At 44.4% G+C, this 14,145-nt stretch overlaps 4 protein-coding genes across 4 annotated transcripts; 2 read left to right on the plus strand and 2 right to left on the minus strand.

Annotated features, from left to right (window-relative positions):
- Nucleotides 1–3,442: 3,442 nt before the first annotated feature.
- GLAREA_09874 (Glycosyl hydrolase family 6, cellulase) lies at nt 3,443–4,779 on the minus strand (the record flags this gene model as incomplete). Its single annotated transcript, XM_008086470.1, has 4 exons — nt 3,443–3,960; nt 4,010–4,237; nt 4,287–4,459; nt 4,511–4,779. 4 exons carry the CDS (start codon nt 4,777–4,779, stop codon nt 3,443–3,445), a joined length of 1,188 nt encoding a protein of 395 aa, XP_008084661.1.
- Nucleotides 4,780–7,660: 2,881 nt separating this feature from the next.
- On the plus strand, nt 7,661–8,617 carry GLAREA_09875 (uncharacterized protein; the record flags this gene model as incomplete). The annotated part of the gene is made up of 1 exon (XM_008086471.1): nt 7,661–8,617. The coding sequence occupies one exon, from the start codon at nt 7,661–7,663 to the stop codon at nt 8,615–8,617; it is 957 nt and encodes a 318-aa protein (XP_008084662.1).
- Nucleotides 8,618–9,494: 877 nt separating this feature from the next.
- On the plus strand, nt 9,495–10,346 carry GLAREA_09876 (HIT/MYND zinc finger-like protein; the record flags this gene model as incomplete). The annotated part of the gene is made up of 1 exon (XM_008086472.1): nt 9,495–10,346. One exon carries the CDS (start codon nt 9,495–9,497, stop codon nt 10,344–10,346), a length of 852 nt encoding a protein of 283 aa, XP_008084663.1.
- Nucleotides 10,347–11,336: 990 nt separating this feature from the next.
- GLAREA_09877 (uncharacterized protein) lies at nt 11,337–12,065 on the minus strand (the record flags this gene model as incomplete). The annotated part of the gene is made up of 3 exons (XM_008086473.1): nt 11,337–11,578; nt 11,630–11,835; nt 11,890–12,065. 3 exons carry the CDS (start codon nt 12,063–12,065, stop codon nt 11,337–11,339), a joined length of 624 nt encoding a protein of 207 aa, XP_008084664.1.
- Nucleotides 12,066–14,145: the final 2,080 nt, after the last annotated feature.

The raw sequence follows: 14,145 nt of genomic DNA on the forward strand, positions 1-14,145 counted from the left end.
CTCTATAGAATAATATTCTTAGGGCTTTATTACCTAGTCCTAACCTAGCTAAGGTTTACTAGAAGTCGATATTATAGCGGACAGCTAACCTAGTCTAGGTAAGCTTAAGTAAGGCTAGCTCCGACTTTTTCTTAATATTAATATCTATAAAGGCCTTCCTTATACTAGCTATAAAGTCTTTTATTAATTTAAAATAATCTTTAACGAACTAGAAGTAAACTATAGATACTAAGCCCGTTTAGGTCTTATTCTTCTAGTAATCGCTAATATAAGGCTCGATCTAGTTATAGGCCCTTCCCTCGAAGCGCGAGATTAGAAATAAAACCTTATCTATATTGTTCCTAAACTTGTCTCTATAAAAACCTATATAGAGCTAAGCCTTTATAATAAACTACTCTAGGTTAGCTAGAGTTCTATTATACTTATCTAGCGAAGGGATTCGTAGGCCTTCCTTTGCCTTAATTACGGTAGAGACTAGTAGTAGTAGTAGTAGGATTCCTACAACGCTTCCGGCTAGACTAGTAACGTTAGGAGCTATTATTAATAATCTAGTACTTACTAAGAATAGGTACTTAAAGTATAACGATTCGGTTCTACCCGGGGTAGACTAGAGTTATCGTAAGGTTAGTATATTAAGAAGTAGGCGCGAGATTATTACTTATAGATTTAGAGATCTATTTGTTATAATAAGAGTAGGTTAAATAGATAATATACTATTACTATAATAAGTTAAGTACAAAGCTCCTATCTAAGGAAATTACAATTATTATATAGAACTTTCTACTCTACCTAAGTCCTATCGAGTTTAACGAGTTCGACGAGTTCGATAGCGAACCTAGCAAACTTATCGAACTTCTACTTATTACGTAACACTGCCTAAAACCGGGGCCGATCTACTAACCTAAATACAACTAATATTAACTAAATTAACCTATTAGATAGCGGTCCTAGAAACTACTCGATTCCTGTAACCTCGCCTAATCCTAGGACCTTTAGTCCTAGAAGTATTACGACGCCGAGGCCGACGCTACTCGTAACATAACGGTCTTTAATACAATCTTCGTAGTAAACCTCTTCTAGGCTAATCTTTTAAGTTACCTAGGTTCTTATATATCTTCCTAGATTTACCTAGGTTTCGTCCGACTAAAGAACCGAGAACTACTACTCTTCTGTCTAAAAGACGTACTCCTAAGCCTAGGCTAATCGATCGTCTTTATACTTTTACAAAAGCGGTAGTTTCCTACGCGCCTATCTTTATACAAAGCCTTCCTTCTTAAAAGCCGCTCTAATAGCCTTTTTACTATACTCCTAACCTAGGATCGAAGGGATATCTTCCTATTATATACGGCGATTCTTTGCGGACGAGGTAACCTATTCGATAAGGCGCTTTCGTTAAGGAGTATTTAAAAAGGGCCTTCTACCTCGAAGGCGCTTTTAAGGGGTTAATCGGTAGTATAGAGCGTATCCGACCTAGCGAGGGGTAATATTAAGCTATAAGGCGATTTAAGCTTGTATAAAGCTAGCGTCGAAGTATAGAGTCTCTACTCTAAGCCGGTCGTCGCGAGAGAGCTGTTTTCGTTATAGTGTTTTAGGCGTTAGAATTAGAAACATCGAGTCTTATAAATCTATAATTTAAAAAGTTGTCAAAATAGGTGTAAAAGCGGCAGTTCTGGCATAAATAGCTTATTGGCTAGAATAAAGAACCTTCTAGAGTACGCTCTGACGGCCAAGCCTACAAAAAAACGGCTATGTACGAAGTAGTCAACAGTCATCGTGGGAGCCGCTGAGTAAATCTTACATTCCTCTTCTAAGCCCATGAGTCAAATCCTATACCTTGACGATGTACATCCGCCCTTTACTGAAATCTCGGTAGCACGGTAGCTACCGCAGTCCCGATCACGTTTTTCGGCAATCTATCGGACAACTATCCCTCTTCCCCGGCCCGATTTCTTTTGTTTGCCTACGGCGTCCCTTGTATAACGAAACTCAAAATTCATTAAACTTCGGAACCGACAATATCTGTACAAACCCGAGGCTAACAAACGCTATTAATAAATTAAGCTTTTCTGTCACCCACAAACGTGGTGGTCGATCTTTTCGGACTTTTCGCAAAATAAGGTTCTCCCTCCCGAGACCTCTTCGATTCAAGGGTGGGTGAACGGGCTCAAACAAGCCGCAGTCGAAACACGACATTTCTTCGATTCAGTTGTACGAAATATCGTCCATCTCGTCTATTATTTCAAGAGAATAGACCTTTTGGACCTCCACCTTAAAAGAAAGTAGTAACCAAATTTACATACTCTTTCTACTTCGTAAATCACACTTTAACTTAACGTTGATAGAAGAATCATAAGGTACTGCAATTTATTTTGTCCTCTGGGAGACGGGCTATGAGAATTTGACTAGCGTCAAATAGCCCTCTATTCGGGAGATCGTACCAAACAAAAAATGTTGGGTGGAACCTTTTAATGCTCCCGTTGAGCGGAGGAACTTACTGATGAAGGAAGATATCTAGAGCAAAACGGCTCTACAAGAGAGAGCGGGAAGGGGCCGATTTGCGACTACAACCACACCAAAACACCCGAAGAAACACAGATTTCCTCCTTACGGTATTTCGCAGCGGACACAACAAACAGCAAAATTTCCTGCATATTCCATCCATTCCAGCATAATCAAGGGCAGGGTGGGTGACTTTACGGAAAACATATTCACTGTCAATATAGCCCAGAAACATCTCATCCCGAAAACGATGAACGAAATACGCGGCATGTCCAGACAATAAGATGACAGCTGGCAGTCACAACACGAGATTTGCTCCACACAGTTGACGAAGTTTGGTATATCACAGCTAGCATTTCAGGAAATAGTTAACAATTTGATTGTGTTCGGAATTTAACAATGCAAAAGTGCCTCGTACGCGTATTGTAAGTGCCGCTTAAGTTTGCAGGGCGGACGAAACGTACTGCCACTTATCTTGTCCCTGGTTGCACAAGCAGGTAGAGAACTCCAATTTGAAAATTTTGACATGCTACAATTTGAGTGAAAGTGAAAAACAAGTAATCCTGATCAGAAAGAACGCCACTCTACCATTACCGGCATAGCCAAGTGTCGTGGAGTATTCAGCCTCAATCGAGTTCTTATCCACAAGGCTAAAACCCCACATTCAAAAGAGCCTCAATAACGAGCGCTTGTCATCGGTATGGCTTCCAAATCACTTTCAGCAAATAGAATCGTCAAGGTCTGTGAAATATGTGCAATTCCTATATACTATATACAATTTTTAGTTTCATCCTCCTCCACTCCCCCACATTGCTACAATATATACTGAGATGAAAAGAGTGTAAAGGGGTGCAGCGAGAGCCAGGCGGCTGTTCGCGACAAATGCCACGGTGTCGGCTTGGGTGCGTGGTTTTTATCTTGTAGGTTCCAGTGATGGAATGATTTAGAATGGTGGCTTGGCGTTGGCAAGGAGCTGCTCGAAGTAGGCCTGGTTCCATTGACCAGCTTGTGGGGATGGCTTGAATGCATCCTCGTGACCACAGAAAGAATCATAACGATCAGCATCTGGGTCGCTGACACCGTCAGACTCTCCTCCTGGCTTGCCCCAGACAAAGGCGTCGACGAGAGCGTCGTTGGTAGTGGTGGTTGGTCGGACACCGAAACCGGCTCCGATGACATTGCACCAATCTCCCCATGCGAGACGGAGACCAGTGACGGCGTTGCGTCCGGTATCGACGATGGCGTGGTTGGGCATACCGGCGGTCTTGAGGAGAGGAGCGAAGGCGTTGACATATCGCTTCTCGTCCTGGCACTTGTTGTACTTGGCGTCAGTCGCGGTGGAGAATTCTCCTGGAGTTTGTTGGAATGCGTTCCATCCGGCAACATTGGTAGCGAAACCAAAGACTTGCTTTGGGGAACCGGCAGCCTTGTAGACCTTGGCAATACCCTCAGCTCCAGGCTCTTGGAGGATGTTAGTATGAGTATGTGTCGGTCAAGTAGTTTCACTTACTAAGGTTGGCATCCCATCCGAGCCATCCTCCGTGACCGGCATCGATGTACATGGCAACGTTTGGAAGATTGAGAGTCTTCAATGCGTATGCGACACCCTCCTCGTAGCCAGATTTGGATGCTTGGCAGGTGGTCAAGTTGGCATTTGTAACCAAGTTAGGAAGGGAATCAGGCTCAATCAACAAGGCCACGGCAACATTTGGGTTGGCCTTGATGGCAGCAGCAATTGCTAGAAGGAATGTCAATCATGCTCTACCTGGATGAGCTGAGTTACTTACGGTCAATGTACTCTGACTTATATCTGGAGATCTCTCCAACAGCAAGCTCTCCGTTGGAGGCCTTGGCGGCGCAATCACGTCCTGGAAGATCGTAGACGACGATCTGAGCAATCTCTCCACAAGCGACTTTGCTAAGAGTATCGGCAACCAGTGGGACTCTGGCGATGGTATCGCTGAGTACAGTTAGTATAATTGAAGTCATCTATAGCGTCCGACCAACATACATCCACAAGAAACTTCCAACTTGTCCAACCTTCGCGGCCTTAGCAGCCATTGAAGAATCGCTCATTTGTGCTGCGGCAGCGGCAACTTCTCCAGCATAGTACTCATTGGCGTAGAACTTCTTTCCGGAGAAAGGGTTGGAACCAGCAGCAAGCTTAACAGCAGTAGTGCAAGCAGCGCGTGGTGCGATCTTGGCGGCCTCCTTCTCAACCTCTGTTGGTGCTGCAGTTGCAAAAGCCGCAAGGGCTACTAATCCAAAAGAATACTTCATATTGTCGACAAACTCGAGGATACAAGGTGTAATGTTGAGGTGGCTGATACTTTCACAGCTGGAATGCCCATCTCTTATACCTCAAGAAGACGGAGGCAACTCGGTTTGCAGCGGGGCAGATCTTCCTCTGCCTGAAAGGAAACAGGAGATACAGGGCCGAAAAATGCTTCGTTGCAAGTCTCATAGTCCATGTGATCTTCAAAACAAATTATTCATCCTGTACGAAGACAAAGACTTTCAAAGACTCAATTTAATTAGCTGATCGGCGGAACGTATGGCCATTCAGCCCCAAGTTGATCGTGCACAGCCCTAATGCGGGGGAGGATATGACAGTATGTGAAAGATACATTGGCAACGGTCCGAAAAGCAATCTGTCCAACAGCCTGATTACCGGAAAATTGTATGCAGAAATCAACGTGACAAGATGAAACATGACATCCATTACCGAGTACGTCAAGCACTGAAGGAAATCAGACCATACCTTGAAGATGTCAGATGCTCAAATCAATTTTGCGAGAGCTTAATCCAGCAATATGGTTCTCATTGATGGCGTGTTATAGAGAGCGTTCTGAGGAAAAGTAAATTGGTCTGCTAGAGGAGCAGAGGTGACATCCGTGTATTCTCGAGCGATGTACCGATGTGATTCCCGAAAGAATTTCATGGCCGAAATCTGCTCCAATCCAAAGTCAGGTACACTTACTAAATTCCCACCTCGGTCCACAAAAAGCTTTCAAGGCCACGAACTGGAAACAACCCCATTCGATGATACGGAGAATATGCACGATATAGCCTCGTGTGGCGTCGTTAAAGACGTCTCAATATATATTGCGTGCTTGGCGAAAGATCACATCCAACAGACTGCCAATAAGCTGCTGGTATTGATGAATGCCGCGCAGGGGACCCAAGATCGTAACTCATTTATCCCCGATGCATTTGCGGGGTGCAGAATTCTGCTGATGATTGGGAGTCTGGAGAACCCTGAGTTTACAACTCCCAGAGTCCGGTGCCAGCCGCTGTGGAACCTCTTTGGCAGGAGCTAGTAGATGTCAGCATATGGCACGTTATTTAATCTTAACTCCCAAGCTTTTGGTTAATGAGGATGGTAGAAGAGATGGTGGGACTTTGTTATCAAATTACGAACTGAAGTTGGACAAACAAGACGTTGATCAGTCCAAACCGGCCCTTCATACCGCCGATACCAAGAGCAAAACCTTAGATCGCCAAGTCGGTGAGGTAATATGAATGGTATAGTGTTCTCATCTATCATATTGAAAATGATATAAAAGTTGCTCAGATTAGCCGTCCGGGTGATCTTAAGCCTCATAAAGAGATGCGTGGGGTCACGATGATCAGCATTTTTTCCCTCTTCGCTATTGCCACAACGATGGGTTGGCAGAATGTGATTGGTGATGAGGAAATTGAAATGGCCTCTTTGGGGCGACACGAGCTGTGGGTACTGTAAAGGGTTGTCGAATGCAGTTTGAAAAGGAAGGAAACTTCCAAACATGCTCAGATGAGGTTGAGAAGAGACGCGACTGCACATGTGGCTTCTGTCGCCACCCGCAATAAGAATACCCCCTGAATTGACTCGAAATCTGGAACAACACGACTTCACGTCATCAAGATGCGAGGACCTTGGTGACGATGCCCGCCGTATCCAGGACAGTCACCCTTCTCGTTACAGCAACTTAGCCAGGATTCTAATCGTCTTATGAATACGAATCCAACCATGTAAACTTCTCGCAGTTCGACTGTTCGATGCAATGAAGTGTACCAATAAAGTTAGCCAAAGTACTCGAATAACTCGTTGCTGCCTTGAGCTCAGACTAAATGGACTTCAGTTGAGCAATTACGAATTTATGTACATCGTCCTGAGGTATAATTCTCCGACCGGATTCAACCCCGATTCTGATTCCAGGTCCCCGAAAGTCAAATCTGATGACTAAACAGTCTATCGCTCGAACTGGTCGTAGAGGGACTGTGCCAGGGTGTGATGCAGTACATTCCAATGGCCACAGTCCATAATTGGTAGTAAGAATTTCGCTAGACATAACTCCATCATCTTCAGAGATTGAAGTCAGAACATTGCTATTATTCTTTGTTACGTTCAATGAATAAGGGATGATGATTGGTGCAATTCTTTTGACAATGAATATGCTCCTTTTATGAATTGAAAAGAGGCAAAGAGAAGTTAACTTCGGCCCTCTGATATTCTTGTGGATCAATCAGTTGGACAATGAACATCACTTACGATCATGGCTGCTTCAAAGAAAGAGCATTGTTACTGGCGACAAAGCGGGCAAGATATCGGAACAGGACTCACCTTCCTTGCATAGATATGTTCTAGCTTTCACCGACGCAATATTGCGTCTTTGGAAAAATTTGCCAAACCAATCACTTCATGCTGACATTGTTGCATTCAGCGTTTGACACACTCAATAACTGGGGGGTGATGCTCACCAGGCTTTTCAGTCTCGCTCCTAAGACTCAACAGTTCGAAGGGAATAAAACGAATGATGCAATCTCAAGTTCAAATCAAGAGAGAGATGCTCACTCTACGCAATCTACCACCAGGTCTAGTACATCTGCCCGAAGTGCTAACTCTAATCATGCAATAGGTGAGAGTCCATCTTCCCGTCTTCTCGCCCTGCCGTTCGAGCTTAGGGTAAAAATATGGAAACTCGTTCTTGCTCCAACGGTCGTCTTTTCGATCGAGCCCATGGAGTCACAATCGCCAGCTGACTTTAGTCGCTTTCTTTTTGAGACCAGAAGAGACTACTACCGAAGTTTAGTTAGCTATTATACAGCACCTGAAGGAGAAGGCAATCGTGACGATCTGCGGGAATGTAACAATGTGAGTTACCAAAAGCATCTGAAGAATATGTCACTCATGCTTGTAAACAGACAGATATTTTCGGAAGCGACAACAATCCTTCACTCTTTCTCAGGCATTATCGTAGGGGGTGTTCTAACCACCCAATACTTCAACATGTTTAGAGATTACTTAGAGAAAAATTTCTTAACTCTACTACTGAACAGCAATGTCTACTTTAATTGTCACATATACGAGTTCTACGCCTTTTTCGACACCAGCCCACCTGAGATCCTGCGCAACATAACATCCCTAGTTCTCGGGGAAGCTTTGTTGACAGATCCCACAGTATCTGGACGAAACGACAATTTCCTGACTGGTGGATTTCATATAGCACGCTCAAGAGTAAACCCATGGGAAAGCGAAGACACGGGACAGCCATCAATCCAAGAAGGAGAGAACGAGCCACGGATCCTGCGACTCATCAAAACTCGACTCCCTTCGTTGAAAGACGTTGCACTGTGGGCGCCTACGTCTGGTAGACTTCAACGCGGAGAATATTGCACGATCGCCCAAAAGTATATGTGTCAGATGCTGGCTGACGGCGACTTGGACGTGGTTCACTTCCTCTACCCTCACAAACGAGGCGTAAGACCTGCTCCTTTGAATTCAAACCACCATCTCGACGAATTTTTCCACAATGGAAGAGCACCAGAACAAGACTACCAAAACGCCATACTATCCGTCACAAGAGTAGATGGTCTTTTCCTCGATAATTATATGCATTCTCAGTGGCCGCGATTCGGCAGCAGAGAGCTGCTAAGATCAGGGCCTCGCCATATCATGACTGTCTTTACTTTACGGCGCGCCCGTCAAGGCAGTATTCCAGAAAGTTTCGCGCAACTCAAGCAGAAAGGTCTTGAACGAGGTTTGATGATGTCCAGACAAGAACGAGATGAAGCGATTGCAGAGCTCCAAGCAACTTTAGCTGGACTTGTTGAAGCTAAAATTCAAAGAGATTTCTGAGACAAAAGAGTTTTGGCATTTGCAGGACTTCAAATGGTAAGAAAATCGAATATTCCATTCCTTTTACGACAGCAAAATACAAATAGGAAATTATCCAACTCATTCAAGATAACGGGACCGACTTCGACAAAGTTTTGGGATAACCACCTGGAAATTTTCAATGATAGTTGGGCATCTCCATACTGAAATTAGGAGATCTACCCACTTATACCCTTTCTCTCCAAGTTTCACACCGAGTTCAAACCGCCTTTCATTTTCCGTACAATTTATCGCATTTCGTCAATCATCCTGAGCAGATGTCGGATTTCAACTGCCATTTATTTTCCCCACCGTAAGTCCTTGTATATAATGGGATGGAATAGTAGTGAGTTAAACATTGAAAATGTTGTTGTTTTCTCATGCGAAAAGCAATTCGTGCTTACGATCATGAATACGAAGGAGATATGTGAGATCGATCGTTGAGAACTCTTGTCGATACGTTGTATAACTGTGTCAAACTCCTCCTCTGAGATGTATCATGTCTGTATAACTTAGTCTACTAATTCTTGTATAAAAACATCCTCGAATGAGGAGCGACATCACGTGCTATGCACTTATTCCTCGTAAGCTTTCTACCGGTTCCAACTGCTTGACAATTTAGACTCCTATATATCCTCAATGTAATTAAGCTGTTGGCTCAAAAGATCTTAAAGTCAGACTTGAATTAAAACTAGAAGACATCCCCAAATCACTCGCAACCCTGAAACGTCACGTGCCCAACACGAAAGCTGGATCCACATGTTTCAACGCGTCCAAGACGTCACAACCATCTCCCCAAATCATATTCCAATATAAGAAGCATCTATTAAGCACACTTATATCATTCTTAGAATAGATCATGGCACCTCCAAACTTCCCAAATGGCATGCCCTTAGATTACATCGGCTACGCAGCCCTCAAATACCCCGCCTACGCACCCGCGCCCTTCGACGTTCCAACAGGCAATATTGTGGGCGCTTTACAGAGAGTTCCTACGGGGCCACAAAATCATATGACAGTGCAAATTGCCTCACGGTATCTAGATGCTCTTATCGACTACCAACTCAGCGATGCCCCTGCCCTTCGCGACCCAAAGAGCCCAGAATACTACTTCTCCTCCGCACTCACGCTCCTCAATTTCATGACCGGAAACCCGGATGTATGTAAGCGGATCGTAGCCAAGCCAGCCATCGTCAACAAAGTCATAGATATGCTCCTTGAAGACGGTGTGGAAGAGCGTATGAAAGCCGTTCCCAGACCAGGGGGTCCTCATTTCCCCGCCGCGTCGTTTGACGAGGATTTCGGGAGCGCGTTGCAATTCGTGTCGACGAATCTGTTGTATAAAGAGGAAATGCAGGAATTGCATCCGAGGATTCAGGAATTGATTCCGAGGTGTCGGACGTGGAAGAAACAGTATAAGCATAGTCGAGTGAAGACGATTAGTAATGCGTCTGAGAGGATTGTAGATCAGATACAGGGTATGGACCCTGATATGATTTCCATGGTTCGCGGGATGCAGGATCGGACTTTGGTGTGTGGGGTTCCTTCATGTCGGGTTACTGGGCCGGATGGATTGACATTGTGTGGAACATGTCGAATTCAGCGGTATTGCGGAAGAGATCACCAGAAAGCGGATTGGAAGTATCATAAGCATATTTGCAAGAAAGGGTTGAATGAAGCTGCTGTACTGAAAGAGTCAGGACTGGATTGAGTTTTTTAATCAAAAGCTGCAGGTAGACGAAAAACAAATTTTGTGTAGAAAGCGAGTCAACAAAAAAGCGAGATTTACTAACAATTAGATAGAAAGTAAAATGTCTGTCAAATGTATTAGCGGCACTGGTTGGTCGACCTCAAGATTTGCTACTATTGACTTGTGAAATTTTGGGAACTACCAGTGTGTTCCAAGACTGACGTAATGTTTCCTATTTATTGAGAATCGTAAACGGGATAGACAATAGTCGATCAACTCCATTGACGACATCTGCGATGTTGGGTCAATAAAATTCAACATATATTAAGTCTCGACTCATATTTTCTAACCCGAGCCTTGCCTACGCAAAGAACATTTACATAGTATTTAGCAGAAGAGGAAGATGTTCATGGCGGAAATATATAATCTTGAGTTAGAAGCACGATATGTTTGCCCAACAAGCAATTTTCTTTCATTACAAATAAGTGAGTATAATATGTTGTCTTTTGAAACCAGCTTGAACATGCCTATTGAGGAAGGACCGCAAGGACCTAATTATTGATATTATTGTCTTCGCGGTGTGATCTGTGTTAGTTTTAATATTTTACTAGCTAGGTTATAATTCGCGAGATCACCAAAACATTTTCGAAAGTGCTTTTCCTCTTAAATGAGGCTGATGATAACTGCCGAGTTAAGAATAACCAAGAGATACTGATATGACACCATGATGGCTGACCTGGCATGATATCATGCAAGTGCATGTATAACACCGGAATCGAAATCGTAAAAGCGAAGTCACACACAAAGGCTTCTGTTCAGCCGCAAAACACATTGAAAGACATCATGCTTTTTCGAGTTCTTGAATTCAAGCTCACACTTCCTCGATAAACAACAAGAAAAATTGCCAGACCCCCAGTAATCTATCAGTCCAAACCATCCCACCATGTGTCACCACAAATCCAGCCACTCTTCACCCAATGATGTAATTTTCTTTGCTTCCGGAAAATTCCCTTAACACTTTTGCCATTGAACACCAACAACGAAGGTGATCTTGCCATCAATGGAGTCATCGGTGAGCAGGCCCTTGGCGTTGTTGTTTGGGCTAGTCAAGCGAACTTGGGAGTTCATGTTGAGTGCAGCAGTGCTTCCGCATGGAGACCAGATGGTGGAGGTGAGATCAACACTATCCTGGGTTGCATAGTCGCCGCTTACTGGACCCTTGAATGTTGTGGAAGTGGTGGTCTGAGCAGTTTCTATGGAATGTTAGATACTAAAAGTGAATCTGGAGATATCGAAAAACTTACGGCCAGAGAAGTAGAAGGTAGTGGATTGCACTCCAGTGACACCAGCATCAAGTCCAGCATAGCCTCGGTAAACAGTGTTGAGGATGCTGTACTGGAAGCCACCTGGATACTTGAGATCAAGGTTCAATTGACAGTTCTTGCGGCTCTGCGACACGGCAACTCCTGGGCCGATGGCTGCAACATATTGGTCAAAGATCAACGTGAAGCTAATGGCTTATTAGCCTCTGCATGCAATTACTCATTGAATAGATAGTGCTTACGTTTGACGATCAGGAGAGATGTAAGAGCCGACGGAACCTTGAGGGCAACCACTGCCACCATAAACAATGTTGTTTAAGGTAACTTGACTTGGGTCAGGTGCAGCGCGGACTGCGTTATTAGCTGGCATGGCGAATGCTGCAGTAGCAAGAACCAAAGTGACGATTGAGGCAAGCATCTTGAAGTAGGCTGAAGATCGAGAGAAGTCTGGAAATTGAGAGTCTTCTGTGGTTATCTGGGGATGATGATGATGTTGTGATGATGAGGTAGATGACACCGTGGGATAGCTGGTTATCTATATACTTCCTGGATTTCCAAGAGTTGAAAGCTTCGAGGTGACCCTACTGTTACTAACAGTAGAAAGTGATCTGAACTGATCTGAACTAACGCCCCGCAGGTCTAGGCAACAATAAAGCAGATATCCATCCCGGCCGGGACAAAATACGAGACAGGCGCTAGTTCGTGGACCGGGGGGTTTCTGGCGTTATCGGTTGCGTTCCTGATTCCAGAGAATTGAACTATTAGGTCACCAGGTTTAACAAGTATCCCAGCGAACAATTGATTAGCCACCAGGCCAGCAACGTGGCTTACCGCACGAGACTAAATACACTTGCATCCAACGGTACAGTTCTTTTAATGAAACTACGGCGATGGTGGCTTTCAGGTCATGACTTGCTGTGATTAATCATGGTCTCGAAAGCATCTAATACGGTCTGCTCCGGACTCCCAGTTTTTCCGAGCCCAATCTCTGGCTTGGAGCTTGTGTACTGCGAACAACTTCCATTCGGCAACTCATTAATAATGTGGCGTATGTGTTGAGGATATCTGGCCACGTTGGAAAATACAATGCAAGAATCATTGGCGCTTGCCTTCCTCCCGACTTCCGAGATCGAAATTTCCATGTGCATTCGCCGTATCGTGCCACTAAACAAAATCTTTCAATCGCAATAATATGGCCGCCTTGCGGTTAATCAAGACGGGCATCAGGTGGTATATGCACAATTTCTGTGAATTCAAAAATAGATCAATTCTCGTTTATCTTAATTGACCTAATAAGGCTGAATTCAACACGCATGGGTTGGATTAAACAGCCGGAGCGCTACCAAAAAGCACGAAAACGAAATGCCAAGTCACGCAGCGTCTGATTGGTTACGTTTTGACTGGTCGGATTTTGGGATACGCTGCTTGAGAGTAGATCTGGTACTGCATTGACGGCCCTTTATACTGTGCAGAGTAAGTCCTTGAGCTTAAACTGTGAACGATATATCGGACTTGGATGAAATAAGACGAAGAGATCGCAAAACAGATGCTAGAGTGAGGTGAAGAGGACAGTCTAAAACGCCGAATACCAACGATTGGTATCGAATTTAGCCTCGTCGCCCCAATGAAATTGACAGAGAAATTAAAACAACATCGGACGGCAGCGAACTGTGCGAACATATTCAGTGCAAAGTTCTATAATGCTAGCAATTTTGCAAAGTAGGTGGAATTTCAACCCAGCAAACAAACCACGACCGACCCACAATCCCAGGCAAGCATTTACAACTCTTGATCCATGGAGTACTTCACGCTCATTAGCTGATAATGGAGATGAGATGTATAACGAACCCAAAGATGCGGAAACTCCTCATCCATTTCAAGGATGTTGCGTCTGTTCCTGGCTCTAGGACCAATTTTGGAACTTACACACCCCTTGACCCGCAACTTGCAGAGTGAAGATATCATCCGCAGAGCCTCTCATGGGTCTTAAACCACGGACTGCATGCTGTGATCAAGCAATGCTACGCTGGTAGGTTTGCTGGTGCCTGGAAGTGGCTGGTACCACTGCGTTTCTTGTAGCAGACCTTCAGGTTTGCACCACGAAAAAGTAGGCCGCCGAAAAAGAATTCGAGCTGTAGTGTTGGGAACACGAGTTCCGATATTCCGCTTCCCATGTAGTTGATGCTTCGGAAATTGTTTGACCGTTTGCACAAGCCATATATCATTCTGCTTGCGGACCTCTCCCTCCGTTTCAAGGCGACCATCTTCCTCACATCATCAATAGCAGCCGAAAAGCTTGTGCTGCGACCCAGGAAACCTTAACAGGCGACCAAATGTGCCACTGTAGTCAGGAAAGACTGCATATCGAAGTCGACCTGCATGGGTACACAGCACCTAGGTAGCGACTGCACAATCCGTTGCCTCGGGCACGATTTTTGCAAAGAGTGTTCGGTGTTAAAGTTTAGGAACGACTATGAGCTACTAGCGGTGGGTGGAAA

This window comes from Glarea lozoyensis (assembly GCF_000409485.1).
Source record: "Glarea lozoyensis ATCC 20868 chromosome Unknown GLAREA4, whole genome shotgun sequence".
Taxonomy (NCBI): Eukaryota; Fungi; Ascomycota; class Leotiomycetes; order Helotiales; family Helotiaceae; genus Glarea; species Glarea lozoyensis.